General features: G+C 42.0%; 1 protein-coding gene across 7 annotated transcripts in view; it reads right to left on the reverse strand.

Moving 5' to 3' along the window:
• APBA2 (amyloid beta precursor protein binding family A member 2) overlaps positions 1-23,499 on the reverse strand; it is a 1,150,852-nt gene that overhangs the window by 567,854 nt on the left and 559,499 nt on the right. For all 7 annotated transcript variants that reach the window (XM_069222387.1, XM_069222383.1, XM_069222388.1 and 4 more), the window contains one exon: positions 22,480-23,466. In XM_069222387.1, coding sequence (XP_069078488.1) covers positions 22,480-23,442 — 963 coding nt within the window. In that variant the 5' untranslated portion in view covers positions 23,443-23,466. The remainder of the gene's footprint in view (positions 1-22,479; positions 23,467-23,499) is intronic.

Genomic DNA, 23,499 nt, shown 5'->3' on the forward strand with positions numbered 1-23,499 from the left:
GTAGGTTGAGAACCTCAGACTCCATACGCAAATCCATGTTCTTGGCAAAACTAAAAACAATATTTTATTCAAGCAATCTTTCTCTCTGGTTCCAAAGACGTATCATGAAAGGGTTGAGTGAAGTTGCAAAGCTTGAGGATATGCAATTTTATACATAAAAAAGCCAGATTCGCAAAATGCAAAGCTGGTAAAGTTTGAAAGTGATCTCGCTGCTTTTGAGAGCCAGGATCGTGCTGCCCTGACTGAACAGGCCAGAAAACATAGGGTGGGACTTCCGGCAGCAGAGAAAGTGAAGATGTGGCTCTTTGGACAGCATTGGTGATTCCTTACTGTCACTCAGTGCATGGAAACCCGAGGGACAGCTGGGAAATTATTAGGTCTGGATGAAATGTCTTTTACGCTTTTTATTCTTGTTATGCCAAATTTCCCAAATCACTCATTTAGCCACGTCATGTAATTATGTGCATATCAAGCCAAAAATTTTGCTTGGGTGCACAAGAAAAATGCGAGTGACCAGAATGGGAGTGGCTGCTGATTGCAGGGCTTGGGGTTTTGCACTAATTCTTTAACGCGCAATGGGTCCTCACATCTTTAATGGATGTGAGGAAGAACAATGTGTTAAAATATGGCACTAAATGCATGCTCTGTGTAATTTCAAACAATTTTCCTGAATTTTTAGGCGAAGTTAGACCACTTCAATGCAGTGGTGTAATGCAAAATAATGTTCCTTCCGCCCCGGGGAATGTGATGACTGTCCCCTGATTCTTCAATATTTCACAAATATTTATAGGTCTTAGACTGAATATGGGCCTCCCTAAAGGTTTGGGCCCCCTTGGAGGCATGTGGGCCCCCTGTTCAAGCCTTCTTAACACCCCTGTTCCCACTTTCTTCAAAAAAGCCAAAATGATCTGATTTAGCATGACTAAGTAAAAACTGTAGACAATATTCATGATCAGAAATTGTGCTTCCTACAGCATTGTGCACTACTTTGGTAACTCCCTCGGACAAGTGCACAGGATGACAGCCTGGAAACAGAGTTGAAACCACCAGTCTGTTTTTCTGAACTGTACTGTCTGCACTCTTGCTCACGCATTTGATTGCTGCACATTTTTATACCTACACATCATTGCTTTAGAGGCACAAACATATTAGTTGTAGTAAATATTGCTTAAGGGTACTCTGGTGGACCCTGACAAATTGCAATATTCCATTAGTTTCCATTCAGAAATCCTGTGGCTTACTATCCGACCTGTTTGCAGGGCATAAGTCCTAAAACAAGAAGTGGGGGGACGAACCAAGTTAGGCAGTATGCAAGTGACATCCCATCACAAGAAGTGGCATCACAACCCTTAACGCTACAGGAAGTGACATCACAAGAAGTGACATCAGATCTTAAGACCTCACACATATGTTTAGCAGGTCTATCATGAGTACATTTTAGTGCATTACGAGTATACATGCAAACATTCCTGATTTAGGTAGAAGATTCACTCTTTTGTAAGTTACACATAAGACATTGTTGCTTATTGTCAGCGTAAAGCTTCCTTTAGCCAAGGATTGAACAAACTAACTCTGCCACCAGGCTACTTCACCAGGCATAATATTACATATGCAGCATACATTCCATGGAGATGTGGTTGCTTTAGCTGTGTGAGGTCTCCAGAGGTGAGACCGTTTTCCTATGTGAAGTATGCTTACTCAGCCCTACCCTTAGAGTGGTAAGCACCTGCAATAATTTTATGAGTTTGGGATTCGTTTTTCACCAGCAGACCATGACTCAAAACAAGGTAGAAAGACAGAAAGGGAAGAATGGAGAGAGATAGGAAAACAATGATGAAGGAAGAAAAGGGGATTAAAAAACAACCTACAAAAATAAGAAAGTGAAGAGTACTGAAAGAAAAAGGTTATAGCAACCCTTGACATTGAGCAATAGGGCCACAAGAAAATGTTGGACGCTCGATATTTATGTTTTTACAAATTGCACACTGCCACCCCCCCAAATGTCACCTCCACATTTAGTAGCAGGCATCTCTCATGTTCTTTTTGTTTATATATCTATATCTAAACACCCTCACATTCACTAGCACAACCTGACAGCATACCCTGAAATCAGTACCAGGAGAATACCCACACCAAGATGGGACCATACATTTCAAAGTAAAAGGTATCAGCTCCACATCAAAATAAGTGTAAGCCAACAAGATGAGAAGGAAATGGTTATGAATATAGCTCACAACAAAAAAAGCATGTGCAACTCTAGGCCAGTTAGCACTTTAAAAAATACTGACCTTCACAAGGAAATATTTCTCTTTTGCAAAGGAAAACTCCCCAAGTGGGGAGATGTAGTAACAGTGAGAGCCACCACGAACTATGGCCAACAATCAGAATTTCTTTTTTGTAACTCTGCCACAAAGAAACTGGCAACAAGGAAAAACGTGACAGTGAACCTGTTCTGCTTCATTGGTTGCAAAGCCGAACTTTAAAATATTTTACGTGATGAAGCTACTCCTTGCAGAGATTTTTGTGTTACCAGTAAATGTGGGGGAATAATTATGGTAGGATAACTCTATTGGTTAATGCATTTGATGAAAATATCTATGTTTTGTCTAGTCCCAGGTTTGACTTAAAGTAGCATAGAGAGTTAACGTGTCTCCTGCAAAGCACATAATGTAACATGCAGAGCACAGATTATTGTTTTATGTACATACATAAGCGAGTTACTGCTTATAACAGAGATTCTCTTGTTACTTGCAGTTCATAAATTGTAAGCCTTCTAATAGAGCAGGGTGAGCTGTAAAGGATGATGTGTGACTCCTAAACCATGTAATTCTCACTGACGTATGAAACACATCCCAGCTACTGTATACACACTTGTATGTTTTATTGTCAATGTAATGTGTATGTATGTGTGATGTAAAGTGCTCTGACATCCTGAATTGGGATGAGTATCAATATAAAGGAAAATAAAAAATAGTGGTATTTAAATTGTTATTTTGTGTAAATACTGGGACAGACCCACACATCTGACATTTTTACAGTGCATGCATTTCTCTTATATACAAGGACTGAACAACTAAAAGTGTGACTTTAAGTCGGTGTGAAGTGCTAACAAGCTGTGTGCATTAGTTTCCCTCTCCATTGCATTTGCATTTACTTATGGGGCTCCAGGTAGCTGCCAGCCAGGATATTCAAACAAAAAGACGTCTGTTAGCCCTTAACTTAGGCTTTTGTCATAGGCCCAGCTGGAGTCTGAGATAGGAAAGCCCCCCTCCCCACCTGCACGTTGTTGCTCTGATCGAAAGCAGACAACATGCTGGCGCTGCTGAATGTGTCCCGGTGTTTGAAAACTACACTGGAGAAGTTCAGCATTGTTTACAGTGGGGCCCAATGTTTTAGCAGGGTGGACGGCATCCACGCTGTAAAAAAATAGAGGGAGGGGAGTTATATGAATGTGTAAACAGATTGATGTCTGAAAAGATAAAATGAAGAATGGAATATTAATGTATTGATATCTGTAATTTCTTAGTTTATTACTGCATAGGTGTCATTCTTTAATGTTCTAAAGATCCAAAATTTGAGGACTTCTAGCAGCTGGTAAAATGTTGGGACCACCTTAATGCTGGCTTTGGAAAAACGTTTCTTCTCATTCCTCAGCTTAGAAAATTACCTCGTAATTCAGTGAATAAAACTTTACTGCAGAAAAATGAAATGTTCTATGCTGCATACTGAGTTGTCACCTGACCAAACAACGTAATAGACGCCTACTAGAAAAACATTTATTTCATGATGTCTTGAGGTTCAGACATTGGGAAGAGTGGTTGTGAATCTGGACTATGTAGTCCAGGGATCCACGTAACAGACTTGATGGAACAGTTCTTTCTTGCTTACACTGGTCCATGACTGGTTTCACCACCAAGTGCTTTCTTCATTAAATAACTTCTGAATGTGTAGTTTTCATCATGTCTCGCCTTCATCCTGATTACCTTTCAGTATAACAATTTTCAAACATCATTCTCCATTCTTAGGCATTTATCTGGCATATATTATGGGAGGAAACACCTTGTATTCCTGGCCCAAAACCTAAGTGAAATCTCATGACTGACAAACAGAAAAAACTCAGAATATCTGGGTTATAGTACTTTGTGCAGAGTCTAGCTGGGCTCATACTAATGTTTTGAAATTACGTGCTTCCACCTGCCACTCCTCAAGGGCTGGTTTCACACTCAACCCACACCCATCCTTCACAGGTGTCACCACTCAGGTGACCACTCTGATAAAAGGGTCCAGTCGCACAAGCCTGAGGCCAGTTATAGTAACAATAGCGCAGTATCTGTGTCATTCATTTATAGTATCATGAGGGTCTTGGGCCCCAACACTACAATGGCGAAGAGTGGGTCTGCCCCTCATGTGAGCTGGCAGCAGGTCCGTTGCACTGGGAGGGGGATATGCATGAGGTGCCTTTGCAGCCCCTGCCTACCAGGATCCAGCATGTTGAGCGGCTTGAGAGAAGAAAGAGGTGTTAAGCGTGCTGCAGGAATTAAGAGTGACTCCCTGCACCAATGCAGCGTGCGGAGACAGGACAGTACCTGTCCTGTAGAGCAGTTGAAGCACCCACCAGAGCAGCAGCTTAGTGAGAGGCACGCCGACTGCCTGCTGCGAGGCCGCCCGTAGGTGAGAGGAGCCTTGGGTTAGCCATGTAACATCCAGAGTCAACATTACACCACCAGGAGAGTAAGACCCACAGCACTAGGAAGGCTCCACAGATAATGCGCCCGCCTTGCCTACCTTAAGTTGTTGTGGGAGGAGGGACCCGACAAGACTGCTTTTAATGAGGGACAACCTGCCCCAGCATCATGTGGCTCCACACCCACAATCTCAACCGTTGACACTGCACAGAGGTCTGTGGCCGGAGGACAAGGTCCTGGCATGATGCAAGCCCCAGTACCTGTGAAGTTGTTTACCTGGTCAGACCAAAGGGCAAGACTGCTGCAGCCAAATGCCACCTACAGCCTCATTTCTAGTTGCAGGTAATGGGCATGCGAAGGCTGGTGCTACCCCCACAGCTGAGGAACTAGAACTGAAAGAAGCCCATTGCTTTTGAATGCCCCCAGTCACCTGAAGACCGTGTGAAGCATGAGGAAGGTATGGCAGCCAGGGAATGGTGCTACCCGTATCATCTGCAGGCTGTGGTTGGGGCACCCCTTTGGCAGGGGAGAGGACCGTGGCAGCACCCCTTCTGTTCACGTCTCAGTAGCTGGGCCCACAGCCCTATGGAAAGCTGCCACGGAATAGTAGAGTGGCTACAGTGCCATGCAGCGGTCACTCTGACACACTGCACCTGGCCCAGGCGACTGCTGCTCAGTGTGTGGCTCACAAAGCAAGCACAAACGAGACAAATAGCCTGTGAATGAAGCCCTGCTTCACAGACACTAATTGCCCACAGCGGCAGAATTGGCAGAAGATTGTCAATACATACAATGTACACTCACTCACCTGTCGAGCAGCAACACACCCTACTCTCGAGCACGATCAGAGCTGCTCCTAGTCTCCCAGGTGGCAGAGTGCTGCAGGCCCTCAGGTGGTGAACAATCACCACTACATGCTGCACTGAACAGGGCACAAGAACCATCAGTACCAGAGCCTGCCCCCTCCAAGAAAGCCCAAAGAAATAGACACACAAGGTACCAGCAGAGGGTGCCCGTGAAGACAGAGCAGGCGCAATCTTGAGGCACAAGTGCTGCGCCCTCAAGTGAAGACAGGGAGCGACCACCAAGAACATCCCTCAGGAAGGGACAGGATCTGCGTGAGGTGCATGAGGAGAAGGAATAAAGTCCTATAGACAGGACTAAGCCCACAATAGGTCGCAACATGCGACCTGTGGTGCAATGCCACCTCATTAAAAGAAATCGAGAGGAGAAGAGAGAGGAACGTGGCATGACACCACGTCGTGAAGGTTTGAGGAAGAAAAGTGTGTGAAAGGGCATCCATCAAGACAAGCCAGCCTCCGGGGTGAACAGACGTCACTGGAGACAGCCCCACAGGTGGATCGACTGTAAGCCACCAGCAAGCGCAGACTGCCCCACGCTTCTCAGTGCGACCGTCCAGTCACCTGTCACTGGCTGCTTGACATAGATGGCATCCCTACTGGTAATGGCATATACTAAGCAAGAACCGCAAGTGACTACGAAGTCCCTCAAGTCACCCCTTCTCCAAGCAAGACACCGCCACCTGTTGATCTATTACTCTGTAAAATTGTCATCATTATCAGGTGCATCCACCCAACCACCTACAGAGCACTGCACCACCAGAGTAGAGCCATATGTCAGCAAAGAGACCAGAGGTTTACAGGGCATCCCCAGTACTGTGGGAGGCTAACCACCCAGAAATCTGCTATGAGCCTCCATGAACCTAAGACCTGCCGAAGAGAGCATACTCGACCTTTGAACCATCCACCCTTGGAGTTGCACGAGACTTGAATGTGGCCCTGTTGGGAGTTCTGCAGCGACCCCTTTGGTGCAGCCCACATGAGGCCTGCACAGTCTACACAGTCCCATGGCAATCCAGTGACAAGGGCTTCAAGGGGATTCCAGTGAGAGGGGAATCCCGAAAAAAAAGATGTGTCAGAAGCAGCTCCTCAAAAGCCACTGGGAAGCACAGAGGTCACGGACAGAGACTGGTTACCCAAAGGCTATTGCACAATGGCCAGTGTACCTGATTCCTGACTGCCAGAGCACACAGACCCTGAGTCAACCACCCTTCGTGGCTGCGCAAGCAACTTGGATGTGGTCCTGTTTGCTGTTCCTCAGCAATGCCTTTGCTCTGCCTATGATAGGCCCTGCACAGTCTACATGGTCCTGTGGCAGCCCGGCAAAAGGGCCTCGAGGAGACTCCTGTGCGATGGAGTCCTGACATGAGAGGGAAGCCTGAAGTTGCTCTACCAGCGGACATTGGAAAGCACCAAGGCCTTCGAGGAAGACGTCCTTTCATCCATGTCATCCTTAGTCTTTGAAGGTTCGCTATTCAAGGAGCCTGAATGCCTTCCAAGAAATCCTTGCAGTGGACTCCTCACAGCTCCTGAGCCACTCGCATTGAACTTTGTAAATAGACTTCACCACTGCTTAGAATGTGACATCCCAGTGGACTTTGTAAACAGACTCCAACACTGGGAGACCAGGCGGGACAGGACCAACAGTGCCCGAATGAACTGTGACCTCATGAACAGGCGATTGCTGGATCCAGACTTCATCAACACTGCCATTCATGCCCAGAGTAGGTTGGTTGAACTACAGAGGTGTGCTGTGATGCAGGGTGCCCCCAGCTGCACCTGTCCACTCATCATGTCCGGTGGACTGCCTTAAGAGACTCATTTGAGTGATTATTTCTCTCCCACAGGTTGGACTTTGTTTTTCTGTTTTTTTAAACCAAGTTTGGAAGGGATATAGGGTCTGGAAGGATTCCTAGTAGTTGCAGTTCTTTCGTAATAAGTTCTCTATGTGCATTTCAATACGAAAGCATATGCAAAATACTCACATGTTCAAAGAGGTAGCATATGTAAAATGAACCCTAGTACTTTGCAGATGACTATTCTAATGATAGGAAACCACGAGAGCATAACCAACCCCTCAAAAATATAGTCAGATTAACTTAGTGCAAACCATTCAATGTGGTAAATGGGACATTGTGCAGCCTCTATATTTCTGCGTGCTTTTCCCAGCTTTAACTCGGTGTCCACTAATATATCTTTAATGATAGAGAAACTGAATGGATGTTGAGCTGTATGCATGCACATAATGTAGAATGTAAACATTAAATGCCATGTAAATGTTTCCAGGCTTATCTTTACCATCAATGCAATTTCTTATCCCTACTGATCAGATTTAATTAAGAAAATATGTCAATACATGTATAGGGGGAGGCCGACAAATTTTGGAGAGCTCCAAGAATTACCTAAGGACCACTATTTCATACATGTTAATGAAATGAGTAATATAACAGGAAAATGTAGAGACACATAAACTGAGCAGGAACACATTTGCTTTGTGTCAATCAGGTGTAAACTAGGAACCATATTATGGGCCCGATTCACAAGGGTAACTGCAGTGCAGAGTGTGGAAATTCTGCCCCAAGTACAAAGACTTTCCCCTTAGTATGGAGACTCTGTCCTCGTAACTTTACTACTCATAAGTTATCTTGGTGAATCGGGCCCTCTGTTGATATTTTAAAATTATGGAAACACATTGGGCCCTGTCAATAGCTTTTATCTTTTAGCATTGACTGTTATAATTGTTCACCTCTGATAAACAAACAAAATTGATTTTGAAGGAAGTTATCAACAAATGAAGGTATATGTGTACACTTTCTCATAGATGTCTAAGATGCTTGTATAGTTTCATGTTGTGAAGATTGTGAATGACTAAAATATATTAACCGGAAAAAAGAAAAGAATTGAAAGAAAAAAAATGTACACATCCCACTAATAAGCGATATAATGCTTGTTGCCAATTCAGGGTGCTAAGCATTACAACCATCATCACGTTGACAGAGAAAATCAACACAGTATTTTTCTTCCTGGTCCAAATGAACACCCATTGAGGGGACATGGAGTTTGCATGGCACAGTTTTCTTCCCTATGTCCAGTATTTCTACCCAGGAAGTGCGCTCTCATACATGAGATTCTTAAGCTCAGAATTCAGGACACATTAGCAACATCATCAATATTTTAGAGGACAGACGCAGGAATCAGTTGTGTAGATCACATAAGGGTTCCCTATATGTATTTACTATGAGCCATAGAAAAGTGAGTACATTTAGATATTACTGCATTACTGTGTTTGAAAATCAATATAAAACCCCATTACTGATCACCAATGTCACACTATTCTACATTTTCATATTTCACAAAGCTCAGCAAATAGGAAGAGATTGAAACTAAAGACATGTTGAATGGAGTTTCTAACCCTTTTTTCTTACTCTGAGTGACAATGAACATGTAGGTATTCTTTTGTTGGTTGATGTTGGAAATGGCCTTTTCTGCAGAGTCATCTCTAAACTTTGTGCCTTACTACTCCCCTTTTTGCTGAATTTGTTTTTGTTGGCCTTAGGACTCTGCCACTTTATCACTTCTAACCAGTGCTAAAGTGCTTGTGCTGTCGCCTTAAAACATGGTAATGTTGCCATATACGCAACTGATATATTTATTTTACTTATAAGCCTCTGGTAAAATGCAGTACATGTACCAAGTGCCTGTAAATTATATGCTACTACTGGACCTGCAGCATTTATTTTGCCACACACTTAAGTAGCCGTTTAAACATGCCTTCAAATTTGGTTTCTCTGGAATCCTAATTTAAAATCCTAACTTTTGGTGAAGTTGGATTTTAAGTGGCATTTTCTTGCCTTTGCCATTTGGTGCCTGTAGGAAAGTCCTCCTTTTTGCCCTGGTCACCCACAAACTTTTTGGACAGATACTGGTGGTTACTGACTCTTGGCTGTACCCTGGATACTGCTTAGCAGTCTGAGGGCCAGTGTTCTGTGTAAAGTGGATATGCAAATTAGGCTACGTACAATTGGCAAAATTAACCTACCTATAAGTCCCTAGTATATGATAGGGCATGTAGGTTTAGGGACCCCAGCATAGGTAGTACACCCACAGGTGCACTGCTGAGGTGCCCAGTGTCATTTTACTGGCAGGCCCGCCTTGCTGGTTGCTTTTAAATTAAACTTACATGCAAATTCCATTTTGGAATTAAAAGTACTTCCAAAGTATTAAACTACCTTATTTTTACATATAAGTCACCCCTAAGGTGTGCCTAATGTGCCCCTAGGTTTAGGTGCCATGTAACTATAAGCAGGGACCTTATAAAAATAGTTATATAAGCCCTGGTGAGGTAAAACAGCCACATTTGTTTTTCCTTATTGTAGTGAATGGCCTCCATATGCTAGAATCGGGAGACTTTATTTTAATTTATAAAGTCCCCTATAAGTGACAGATAACTCAAGTTTGGTATCAACTTAATTGTTATACTGAATCCCACAACTCACAATTGCTGGATTTAATATAACTTCTTCAGGTAAAGAGTTTTAAACTTTACCTAAAAAGTTGTCAACTTGAGCCCTGCAGTGTTTTTGCTGCGTTGCTCTGATTGGGATGAGTTATGAAGTGGCCTGGCTCAACACAAAGAGATGTGCTTGGGGGAGGAGATCTTCCCTCAGCAGATGGGGAAGCAGGAAGAGGGGAGAGGGCTGCCCAACTGGTCTTCAAAGGCACCGAAGGGCATTTGGAGCTACCCAGAACCTCCCTCACATCCTGAAAACCCAGACAATTAGGTGCCCCCTTGATTAGATTAGGAGAGGGCAGGAGAGGGGTGTTTTAGGACTTTTAGCCACACCAGTGGGTGGGCTCAGCCAGATGTAACTTCCAAAAATCAGTTTCAGCAATGATGGATTTTTGAGGAATGTTGCTCCAAGGGATTGATTTTCGCCACACTTCCCAGGAACTGGTCATCACAGGGGGAAGGACCCTACACCTGATTGGAGAACCAGGACCCCCCCTGTTTTTGACCAAGGAGCAAGGATAAAACTGGCAGACCTGCACCCACACCTCAGATCCCCACTAGGAAGAACTACAGGAGAAGAAGGACTGCCCTGCTGGACCCCTGACCTGCACCTGGACACTGCACTCTGGAGGACTGCACCAGCTGCACACTTGGGCTTCACCACAAGAAGGACTTTGCCTGGCTTCAACTGGTTCAAGGAGGGACTCACTGTTTGATACAGGTGAAAACATGCTAACCAGAGTCCACTGCACCAAGTCCTGAAGAAACTGACAAGCTGACCACTGTCCACTTGCCAAAAAGGAGTTTGCACCAGGTGCATTCTGGGATTTGTAGTCTGCATCCTCAAGGAGCATCTCAGAGCTTCTGGAACCTTGGGGTGAGGACCTCAAAAGAACCTCAGAGGAACATCGGGAAAAAGATCCAGAAGTTTGGAGGTCTTTGGAGAACTTTTGGAAAAAAGCTCTCTAAAGGGACTGACCCGCCCCGACACCTCTAACCGGCTTGCCTCAACCCCGACCCGGCCTGGCTTGCAGGTTCGTCCTGGTGAAGAAAATCTCTGAAAAAGTGACTAAGTCCGAATGTAGGAAGTTGACCGGGGCCTCCCAGGCAGTGTTTCCGAAGAGGGCTCCAGGGACGTCAGATCAAGATTCAGGTTTGCCCAGGTCGAAAGGATTTTCACCTCAAAAAAACGACTAAGTCCGAAGGTAAAAATCTCCACCGAGGGCTCCTGCGACACGTATCTGAGAAAGAGTTCCAGGAGGTCGGATTAGACTGGTGAAATCCTAAATCCTAAGGTAAACTTTTAACCAAGGCCTCCCGCGGGCTGTAGCCGAGCAGGGCGCCATCGAGGTCAGCCTTAAACTTTGACTTTGTCCCAGTCAAGGTGTGACCAGATGACCAGATTGGCGCTATTTGTTTCTAAGAGCTAAAAAACATTAATGCTTTACAAATTTATATCCCAAGTTCCCTTTATCTGATTTTATTCATTTTGGTGTCATCTTAAAGCTAAAAATATTTCCTATTTTTATAAATTTGATTTTGGATTATTAAACTGTCTCCTGTGTTTTATTTAATTACTGTTTTGTGATAATTGAATACTTCACGCTTTGTCTCCTAAATTAAGCCTTGTTGCTCGTTGCCAAGCTATCAAGGGTTGAGCTAGGTTTAATTTATTGAGACCTAACTGGACCTAAGGCTTTCCTTGTTTCACAACTGGTACAGCCATCCATCCACAATAACTTAGCAACACCATCTATTTCAGAAATAACTTGGTACTCAAACAGAAGGTGAGGATCAAATGTAGGACAGCAGGGCATCTCAGTAGCCTCAATACTTAAAAGTGCATTAAAACCCCAAAACACTGGCGATAGAACGATGATGTATAAACATCAATACTGTATATGTCTTGGTGAATTATTAGAAATCCGTAAGATTACTGAAACAAATCAAAAAATGCAAAGTGCCTATTCAGCTACTTAATGAAAATATCAGCAATATATATCTTCATATTGTTTATCCTATCATGGAGAAACCTACTCTCCCCAATACATGTTAAAGCTCTTAAACATCCTTCTTACTCCCACTCCTTCTACATCCACAAAATTATTTCAGTGTTGTAAACTAATTTGCAGCCAAAGAGTTTTGAAAAACGTCATGTGTCTAAAAAAAGCATTACTGGGAATTTCAAAAATATTGTATTTTTATTATTGCAGTTGATATCAATCAATGTGTTTTCATCATATGCAGTTCCAACTCGCACATACCAGACAGAACCCTGCTAAATTTATGGGCAAACGTTCATTAACTAAATAGTTTATTTGAAAGGTCCTAAAACATTTTTCTATTGCTCTCCCATATGCTCAAGTTTGGCTAGTATCTATTAATGCACATGTATTTGCTTGTCTTCTCTACTATAATTAACAGGTCTCCTCTGCCTTCACAACTAACATTGATACATCACGATGATAATCGCCTCAACGTTCACTGAGACCAATTCCATAGAAAAGTGGGTGAAATAAATTTACTGCTTGTCCAAGGATGTGGGTTGGTGCACCCTATTGCCTACATTCACAGGATACCTCGAGTTTATTTTTGTTTTACCTTAAACTGACCATGAATCTCTCCCATAATACTTTTAAGTTCTTGCTAGGTGCTAATATTTCAAATTGATGTGTAAAAGATTTATGCCCATTCGTCACTTTAGGCGAGGGCCCCATAAAACACATCTGGAAAACGCCACTACAAAGTCTACTTCAACACAAGCAGAACTGGGCATACCAGGTCACTGAAATGGGAGCAAAAAATGAAGGCGGTAGAACGTTTTTATTCCTGTTTAAGGGACCATGGCCAGCCTTTTGAAGAAATATGCCGATTTGGACAGTCTATCAAATCAACATCAACGAGGCAAATTAATGGAAACCGGTAAATTCGGTGAATAAAGAAAACCAAACAACTAACTGAGTTGCTGTATTCGAAGGTAAAAGAGGTTTGTTTCCCTCTGGGGAGTCTAATCATTTCACTGTTTTTTGATTTCGTAATTTAACCTCAGTAAAGCCACTGAAAAGACTGAAATTCAGCACTTTTCTTTAACGGATAATAAATGTGTACAATATCCATTTACAATGTGTACAGTGATGTATGAAAAGAAAAGGAACATATTATTTGGTCCTATTTCAGTCAGCCAATATGTTGTGTTTATAGAGGTGTTCTCTGACATACACAGTTACTTTCATAGGGGATCCTTTCAGTGCTGAAACTAGAAGAAGTAGACTTATAGGTAGATGATGTGAAACTGGGAAGGAAACTAGGGACGTATCGCCGGGGTGTTACTATTGGGGAGGAAGATGACTGCCGAAGGGAATATCAAAACCACATAGCACTACTTGTTTTGTTATGGATGTGACTCCTGTGTCATAAATTTGATACAGTAGTGTGGAACCAGAACTCTTATGTTATTTAACGTAATTCATTTTGCCACCCAGCACCATACTTCAAAAACACAGAGGGCATGATTTAAAGTTTGGTGACAGGGTTACTCTGTCACAAACATGACCCATGCCCCGCCTGTCTTATTACAAGTGTGATAGGAAATAATGCACCTGGAGTAAGGCGCACAGGCTCAAACTGTTTAACTGTGATGCAGGTTTGTAACAATGTGATACCCTGGGTCAGAATGATTATGTCACCTATTTGTAAATCTCAGTGGGTGATGCTGTGCTTTGTTAAACTCAATAAAAACTGTGTTTCTTAAAACAAACTCAAAATCAAGCACATAGTCTGATAAGTTTTGTTTTTTTAATTATCGAGGCATAAAAATGACAGAGCTGCCTTTTTAGTAAATAGAGGTGTTAAAAAAATGAAAGGCACACATTCATTTTAGTGTAGTACTGTGTAAGATGTGCTATGAAAGTTGTAAATCACATCCAAAATAAGCTCAATCGGTTCTAGACCTAACTTTGAACAATTTCACTACCTTAAAGCATTGTTTGAGTATGTGATTCTCTAAAAGATTAAAATAACTATCAATGAGGTCTTGTGAGCTGTAAGTAAAAATCTGGTGATTAGAATCGCCTTTTAAATAGCATCAACACAACGTACTTGCTCACAGCAGCACATGAAGCTGAAATTAAGTTGAAAATAAAACTATAATTGATATCCCAATTTAATGAACAAAAAGGAAACCAAAGCAAAAACAATCAGAATCAGGCACCCCATTTGGCGTGTTAACTGACTAACCACCTATTTCCTCATTTGGTAAAATATTATGTCAACATTAGTGTTGGAGGCTTGTTATCAGTAGAGGTAAGTACACACCTACCACTAGCAATAATGGCCCCAACAGTGTTAGGCTCAGTATAGGTCTCAAAACATTAGCCTGTGGCTCAACTCCTGGTAGCTTGTCAATGAGCGGGCAGGCTTAACTTAGGAGGTATGTAAAGCTTTTAAATACACCAATACAATAAATAAGACAACACACAGTAAAAATCTCATACAAATTTATTTACATATGAAATATTTGTATCTTTAAAATGACACTAAAATGACAAAAATCCAATATAGGAAACCAGAGATATGATTTATTTAAAGATGAAAGAAAAACTAACACTTAGAAGCAAATAGCGCTCAAAGGGAAGGTTGCACTGGACCTGGACACAGTCAAGAGTTCTAGCCATCCCCAATGTAACACTTTTAAACTTATTTCATGAAGTGTTTCTTGATGCAAGAAAGTGGTCCACAACTGAAAAACCAAGGTTCCAGAGTCTCTGGGTTTCTCGTTGCGACTACAGTTTCCACAATGCACCTGGACAAATCCTTGCAAGTCCACTGGATGCACTCCAGGCTGGGGGCGTTTGTGGAAGCTGGTACAGGGAAGCTCTTTTAACCTATTACTTTTAGGGAGTCCACTCCTCAGTCCTTTTAAAAACAAGGAAAATACATTGGGGCTATGTGCAACAGGAGCAATACTTCAGTCTACAGTCCTCGGGGTTGCAGACCAGGGTTCCAGCAGGTCAGTCCTCCTTCTTCTTGTGGTTTCAGGCAGCAGTTCTGAATTCCAATGCAGATCAGCCACTTTTATTCAATCATCTTGGTGGACAGTCAGTAGGCATCCAATGAGCTGCAAGGTGCCACCCAGAAGCATCGCAACTTGCTCCAAAGTGTGGCATCTTGTTGTCCCATAAAGCGCTCCACTTTAACATTCGAAAATGGATGATTTTCCTCCAGAGAAGCTAGACCTCGCTAAACAAACCCACTGGTGCAGCTCATTTACATTAACATCTGCAAATTCCATTCCTAAGCCTAATATCTATCTGTGGGATACGGGGGGGAGGGCAGGCCTGGCCACATTCCTTTCTGGCTGGCTTCCTTTTGAAGCCTCAGCTTGCTTTACCCAGCCCCCTTCCTGACCTGGCCTCAGCGTCTGCCAACCTCTCCCATCAGATAGGCTCTTCTCAGGGCAGGCCACTTATCACCTCATCAAAGCAGCCTGGCTAATCCTGTTAGGGCTGACCAATCAAGAAAGACCACTAGCAGGCTGCAATTTGGCTTACAGAAAAGAAAGTCTTCTAACTTATTTTATGTGTCAGTTATGATAAATTCAACAAGGGCAAGTTGTTGGATTTATCATTACCATTCATTTGACTCCTTGCATGGCAGATTTAGCTCCCTTCTAGCCATACTTAGGCTTATGGAAAATATTCCCATTTTATCCTGTGAAACTAAGTATCGACAATGGGGCAAAAAGAAAGGCACTGTTTTTCCCCTCACAAGTACATATAAAACATCTTTCATAATGCACCTTCTTATAGTTACATGGCACCCCACCCCTGTGGCATATAGGGGAGACTGTGGGGTGTGTTATATGTACAAATCAGTAACATTATCACTTGGCAAGTACCTTAAATCCTAAAGTCGAATTTGCACATACTTAACTTTTTAAAGCTGGTCTGCAAGGCAGGGCTGCCTTTAAAAATTACAGCAGACACCACAGTAGCGCACACTCCAGTGCAGGGAATCTACTGGGCCTCTAAACCTCCCTGCCCTATTATTTATAAGGGACTTTTAGGTAGTTTAAATCCCTGTTATCTACTAGGGACTTACGGGGTCTGTCATTGCCAATTGGAATAATATCACTGTACCATTTGACCATACACCTTTTATTCAGAGCACTGGCTCTGGGACTGTTTAGAAGGGTCAGTTATCCCCAGTATCAGTCAGAACCTTTAGGGTGAACATGCTAAAAGGGTGATTTCCTCACACTTAGGCAACAGTGAACTGCACCAGCATTTTGCCACCTACAGATTTGCTGGCACATAGCCCAAAGCCTAGCTTCTGTGGTTCACAGACTTATGTGTTCAGGGGGCACACTTTCTAATGCCAATCTATTAACTGATATACATATTTAAAAAGTCTTTATTTGATACATTTCAAAGACAACCTTAGGTTATCATGCTCCTCTCTTCATCAAGGCACTGACAATGTGATGTGGTTCATGTACTTAAGAACTTTCATCTAATCTATAAAAATAAGACAAATACAGAAAATCGGACCTTCATAAGGAAAAAGTAATAATTTTCTCATTATGCCTCATAGTAAGGTGTATTATCGAATATATTTTGATGCTCTGAGCCATTGTTCATGAAATATGTGTTGGTATTCAATAATTCATTTGAAACAAGGTTCTTCCGATACCCTGTTATAAAGTGCATCAAATAAAGGCATGTAATCTGAAATAATGTCATTGCAAGGTAATGCTAATGTATTATAGCACTGTGTCCACCGAAGGTCTCCTGATGCTGAGTAATAGAGGCAGGGTTAAATGAAATGTCAACTGCCACCAATAGCAGAAAAGCAAAGTTTTTAGGGTGTTTCTGAAGTAAAGAGGGTTTTCACAGACTTGAAGTTGTTTGAGGAGTTTGATCCACAGTGTAGGGCCACATACTGAAAAAGAACAGATCCCAATACGTGATTTCCGATACCTAGGAACCTGATAAGGCAAGAGGTTCGAAGATCTTTGTTGGGGTGGGACCTCCACAAGTAGTTGAAGATGCAAGCTTTAGTCTTAGTATAAAGAGAATGGTGAATCATGCAGGGAGTTTAAAAAAAGATTCACTGTCAAATTGGTAGCCAATATAAGTATTGTTGAAGTGAGTTTGAAGAGCTGAAATGGGGAGTCCCTGGAACTTGTCTGGCTGCTTGATTTTACAGATCTTGGAGATGAAGAAGAACGTATTTTTTATTTAAGTAAAGACTGTTACAGTAATTCATTCACAATCCTATAGTAGCTGGAATTGTCATGTGTCTGCTTTCCAACGTTAGGTAAGGAAGAGTTATGCAAAGTTGTAGGAGATGGAAAGTGCATGAGAACAGAATAGCAGATACTTGGTAGTCTAGTTGCAGTGCAGAGAATATGTCTTTCTGTTTGGTAACAGAAGTCAAACTTTTCTTTAGGACCATGGGTCTCCGCAATAAAGCTGTTGTAGGAGCTATAATTCAATAACTGCTATTACACATTGAGCTTTCAGTATCTTGCTACTGGCAGAACTCTCTTAGTGATTTTGAACTTCTCAATTCATAGTTGTATTGTTTGCTTATAAAAAACATAATTAGAGTTTGGTGATTGTGTCCAGAAGCATGAGATTTGTTTGTTGCTTGTTGTCACAACCTTTCCACAAGCAAGTGAAGGATTTCAATAAACCCCCTTTTTCTCATGTAGGCCCACTCACCTCCTGTATGAGACTTTAGGATAATGAAGGGAACCTGTGTGCAGGAGCAAAATGAGGTTGGTCGACAGACGGAGATTCATGTTGCAACAGTGAATTGATTTAAAGTCCCAGAACCGAATAGAAGGACCAATGCTAATGACGGAGCAGGACTGTGACTTGCCGGATAAAAGGAAAGGCTCATAAAAACCAGGCAAAATAGTGTACACAGGCAGGCAAAATGATCAAAGCAATTTGGGATTTGGCTTACCTAGTGTGGATTGCAGATAAACTGTGACTAGCCCCAAGGCATACCAAGCCAAACTAGAATGGGAGGGCACTGCAGCACCAGTGCCGATAAGTGTACAACAATGAAAACAGAGTAGCAATAGCACAAACACAGAGCTTACTTTGTAAGCATTAAGTGTGAGGGCCCATGTTTTTTTACAGGAGTGCAGTGCTGCTGGAACCATCCACAGTTCCTGTCTCTGCTGCAGAATGCCAGTGCCAGCATTACCTACTAATGATCACAGTCACACATGTGTGGCATTTTTGACCTGTCACGCTGTAGGAATGACCTGGAAGGGTTAGTTTCTTTTAATCTGTTTTCAAATAGTTAAAAGCTTCAGTGATGTTTTCTGCTAAAAATAAAAACACAGAACCACCATGTGGTGGATTCTAATGTATGCTGGTGTTTAGGAATAAGTACCAGTACCATGTATCGACAAACACCAGCACAAATTAAGCACTAATCTAAATCTAAGGAGGATAGGGACTGAGAGAGCCAAGAAGGGAGTAAAGGTCATGGGACAGAAGGCTGTGTATTAACTGAAGAGTATGCAAATAAGTTGTAACAACCGCTGTTGGTAGCAGACACCTGCTTCTGCCTGGGAGTCTTTATACAACTACGCATCAATTAACTTGGAAAGTGTCTTCACTATGGCAGGGCCTATACATACTATTGTAGAATACCTAATATATTGTGTCCTGGAAATATTTGCTGTTGGACTTGCCCCTTTCTGCAGGGTCACCCCCAAACATTTTGTCTTCACCTTCCTATTGTTTTCTGAATTTGTTTTTGTCAGCCTGAGGACTCTCATAACTAGTGCTTGCGCAACCTCCTTAAAGCATTGTAAAATTGTCTTACACCTTATTAGCATATAAGTTCCTAGTAAAGTTGTGTCCCACAAACCAAGGGCCTGTAAATCCAATGCTACTAGTGGGCCTGAAGCCCTTTTTGTGCCATTCAATTAAGTAGCCCCTTAAAACATTTCCCAGGTCTGATATTGCAACCTAAATGCAGTTTTAAACTGGCAATTCAATTTGGCAGAATAAACCCATTGCCAAGCCTTAAATTCTTCGTTTATTACATACAAGTCACCCCTACGGTAGGCCTACATTTCCCAAAGGGCCAGGAACATGTAACTAAAAGGTTGGACATTTATTTTTAAGATTTACATGCCCTGATTGTTAAAAGTTCCTTTTTTTCTTTTTTTCTTTTTACTACTGCTGAGAGGCTCTACCTCTACCACAGGCTAGCATTGTATTACCTTATTACGTTTAATAGGTCCCACCCCTTTGATTGACAACAAGTAAAAATGTCATGTTTGTTGTCTAAGAAATTGTAATTTAAAATCCTCTTTAATGGTAAAGTTGGATTTTAAGTTGAAGTTTCGAAAATGACACTTTTAGAAAGTTGGCATTTTTCTGCCCAAGCTATTTGGTGCCTACAGCCTATTCCTGGGTCACATGACTGCGTGTGGTTGACAGTTTGATTTTGTTTATTCTTCCCAGACAGGCACACAATAGAGGAATGTGGTTGCCTGGATGGGCCATCACAAACAGGATGAAGCCTCACTTGCAACAAAATAGGCTTAGCCGTGCCTTCACACAAGGCTGAGGCAGGGAACTTCAAGGGGAATTCTCCTCCTATTTTGTGGCCTTGTGGAAGGACTCTCAGAGCACTGCCTTTTTCTGTGGCCAGCTGCGTACTTCAGAGAACTGCTCTGCTGCACCTACAAGGCCTGCTCTGCTTCATAGAGCATACCTTGAAGTTTCAGAGACCTGCCATGCTGCTTGAGTCCTGCTTCACTTCTCGAACACAGGACTACCAGAGAGACTCAAAGGGCTAGTTGGCTGGCCTCCTGAACAGAAAAAGCTACAACTATCCTGAATCTGCACTTGGTCCCAGCCTGAGTGCATCCTAAGGCCTCCCTCCAAGTGGTGCCCCTCAATCCTGAACACTGTTGATGTTAAAGGTGCACAGTTAGACAAAATCCAAAACGTTTCAGGAGACCAGGACCAACCTATTGGTCTATCCATTCAATGTACATTGCTGGTCTGTATGACTTTGCAGCAACTCCCACTATGTTCTCCTCCAGCACAGCAAATCCTGTTCAGGGGCCTTTGCTAAAGTAGTACCCAACCACTTGGAATGAACATCAGCTACAGCCTCCAGCTTCATTCTACTGTATATTTTTGACTTCCAAAAAAGACAGACTAAGTCTGAACATGGAAATCTTCACAGCCTCCTTCTTTAGCACAGCTTGTAGCCTCAACCCACTGAACCTCTACCTTCTCAGAACATTGTTCCTGAATTTTCTTCTAAGTCTGAAGGTAAGTGCCGACCGGGCCCATTCACTTCTTTGTATCTGACTCACACTCCATCACGGTCAGACATATTTTTAGACTTTGATCCAGCCTTGCGCAACTAGATGTCTGCAGTTGGTGCTTTAACCTTTAAGACTATTTACCTTAAATATTAAAAAATCATAACTCTTGTTCTACTGATTGGAATTTTGCTGTTTTGGTGTCAAAACATGTATTGAAACGTACTCTATTTATCTGAATTGATGTGGGATTTTTCTTGTGTTGTGTTTTCACTTTCTTAATTTTTGAATGTTGAATAAATACTTTACACATTTCCCACTTTACTGCGTTTGTGGCAAGCTTCCAGAGTGTTAAGCACAGGTACATTTAGTGACTTTTGTTGTTCATTCTGAGAGATTGTGTTTTTTGTTTGAGCAGGGTTACACCCCACTCAATCAACAACCCAATTTCTCAAATCTGCCCTGCATGTTTGTAGTTTATGCTGCCTTGTTCCCTACCTCTTAAACATATGACGTTACTTAGGTCTCTTCCAGACTACTGCATCAGGTGACCTCACACCTGTAGGACAGGTAATCAAAGTTGTTGCATCAGAATTGGTGGACATTTGCAATGTAAGAACTACTTATATTTTTGCCTGCACAGATAATTCATTAAACACTATCAATTGGCAGTATCCAAGTGATAACATCAAGTGTTTTTGTACTCCGAATTCTCTCTGTGAACGCTGTAATGCCCAAAATGTACTGTGCAGGTGTTTCTTTACAATGAATCAAGTGTTATGCCTCCAGATACTTTCACTAGTTCTGTCTTGATGCCTTTCAGCAGGAGTCCCAGCAAGAGGGAAATGGTTCAATCCATGGCTGCCATTGCTAATGTGGTAACAACTAACAGATTGTCAATGGTGCCCTATTTGTCCCATGAAATGTTATGCAGTGGAGGAAGGCCACCTATAAGTGTTCTGGATAGCATCTATTGTGCATCTCTATTAGGAACAGTGTTGGCCTGATGCACACTCCATTAGTGAAGATTCCCCCGTTTGCATACAGTAAACCTTCACAAAATTAAGTAAACACCATTCATGGAATTCACAGGCATTGACTGCACATATGGGAGAGGTTCCTTCACTTACAAAAAGCAGTGCACAAACACTGCTTAATATAGTAGATATTATCGAGACTATCACAAATTCAACATTGTCTGGTAAATGCTGTTAGTCTAAGGCCAAGGATACTCTGTGTCTTAACAACAATATCTTAGCCAAGTGCATACAGAACATAAAGGATCTGTGGGAGTCAAATTCTGAGGCAACCGCTTTTTTGTTCCTTTACATTTAGAGTGCAGAGGAGAGGAATCAAAAGATCCAAAGACGAAAATAAGTATGTAATAAAATACCCACTGTGCAGCGCCCCAAACAACTCTGCATCAAGGAACTCCACCCTAAATTTAAGTATATTCCAAATTGTTTAGGTATTTGATATAGTACAGAACCATACTAATGAGCACTTCACAAGGAGCAACTGTTTTGTTACCAGAGCATTTTCTAACATCATGTGGCTTGAAAAGAATGATAAAGCGAGTGAGTTCTGTTACTTCACATATATTTACTATTCAAGGCAAAGTTAAAGTGATTTGTGTCAGAAGCCTTTGGATATTGGTTGAAGCTGAGATCATGACCCTTGAAAAACAATACAATATTACTGTAACTTGATGGCAAGTGAAGAGGTTCATGAACCTTCCACCATTGACAGAATTAATTATAAAATAGCAAACTTATGATTGGACTGTGAGAAAAAGCTGCTGGGAATGTTAACAAAGGGTCACTATGTTTTTAATGTGTACTGACCTCTTCAACCACATTGGTACATGATAAGCAATCCCAAGCATTAACATTATCTGTTTATTGTATGTATAATTTAATACAGTTTCATCAATAACTTTCAAAATAAGGCTACGATTTCATTTTAAAACACTGGCAAGAATTTTAACTGTCTTTCAATATGTAAAACCATAAACGATTAATAATTGTAATCTTATTTTCAATTTCTGTTGTATGATTTTAATTATTTGCAATTCAGATCACATTGATTACTGTCTGAAAAATACTTGCACCATACCTGTTCTTGTGACCATTTTTGCCTGTCTTCTATTGCTCTTGTCTTTGTTTTGAAGGCCCTTTGGGTGTCTCCGATATGTCTGGGAGCTGGTGGAATATTCAATGATTTTGGTCTTCCCTCATGTCTGCCGGCTGTGTGAACTGGATCATCTTTATGGCAAGGCTCGCTGTATTCTTTTTCCACAGTCTCTATTACAGTATGCTCAGGACTCATTTCTGCTGTGCTGCTGATGCTGCTCATGCTCATGCTCATTTTAATTTCAGCAACAATCTGATCAATGTCCTCTTCCTGCTCTTCTAGATCTGTATCTCCTTTCCTGGAATGATATGGAGAGGTCACAAGAGGGTTTCCGTTACTTTCTGGTAGGTAGTATTCCTGATAGCCTTCCTCAGCTTCACAGTACTGAACAGGTTCTTCTTCATCTTCTATGGGTAAAGAAGATACTTCATCCTCTAGGACCTGCATTTCATTTTCTTTGTACTCTTGGTCTTCAGCTGATTCTGTGGTATCTTGGTGTTGCAATTTAGATTCTGCCCATTCTTCTTCCACAGCTTCCTGACACTCATCTGTCTCAACAATATGTGGTTCCTGAGTAACATACTCCTCCCCATTGCAGTCCATTCCTTCCAAATAACTGTCATCTTCTGGGCAGTATCTTATGTAGTAGGTGATACCCTCTTCTTCCTCTGGAAGACCCTCATCATAGTCCTCCTCTTCAGAAGTATTATTCACATAATCAGAGATGGAGTCTGCATCTCCACTAATGTCATTGCAGTCTTGCTCTGCTTGGGTGGGGCTAGCTTGCCTGCTATCTGTTAAGTCTGTAGCATTCACAGTGAAGTCATGGACTGGTGGATCAATGTCTTCATTTCGAGGCTCCTTGTGAGGAGAAATAGGACATGATCGTACCCCATGATCCAGCATGGTGTTCGAACTGCTTCGATGTTTACCACTTGCCATCATGATCCTCTTACATGACCATCATTTCTGTAGAAAAGTAAAGCACATGTTCAGAAAACT

This window comes from Pleurodeles waltl, chromosome 3_1, assembly GCF_031143425.1.
Source record: "Pleurodeles waltl isolate 20211129_DDA chromosome 3_1, aPleWal1.hap1.20221129, whole genome shotgun sequence".
NCBI classification, from domain to species: Eukaryota; Metazoa; Chordata; class Amphibia; order Caudata; family Salamandridae; genus Pleurodeles; species Pleurodeles waltl.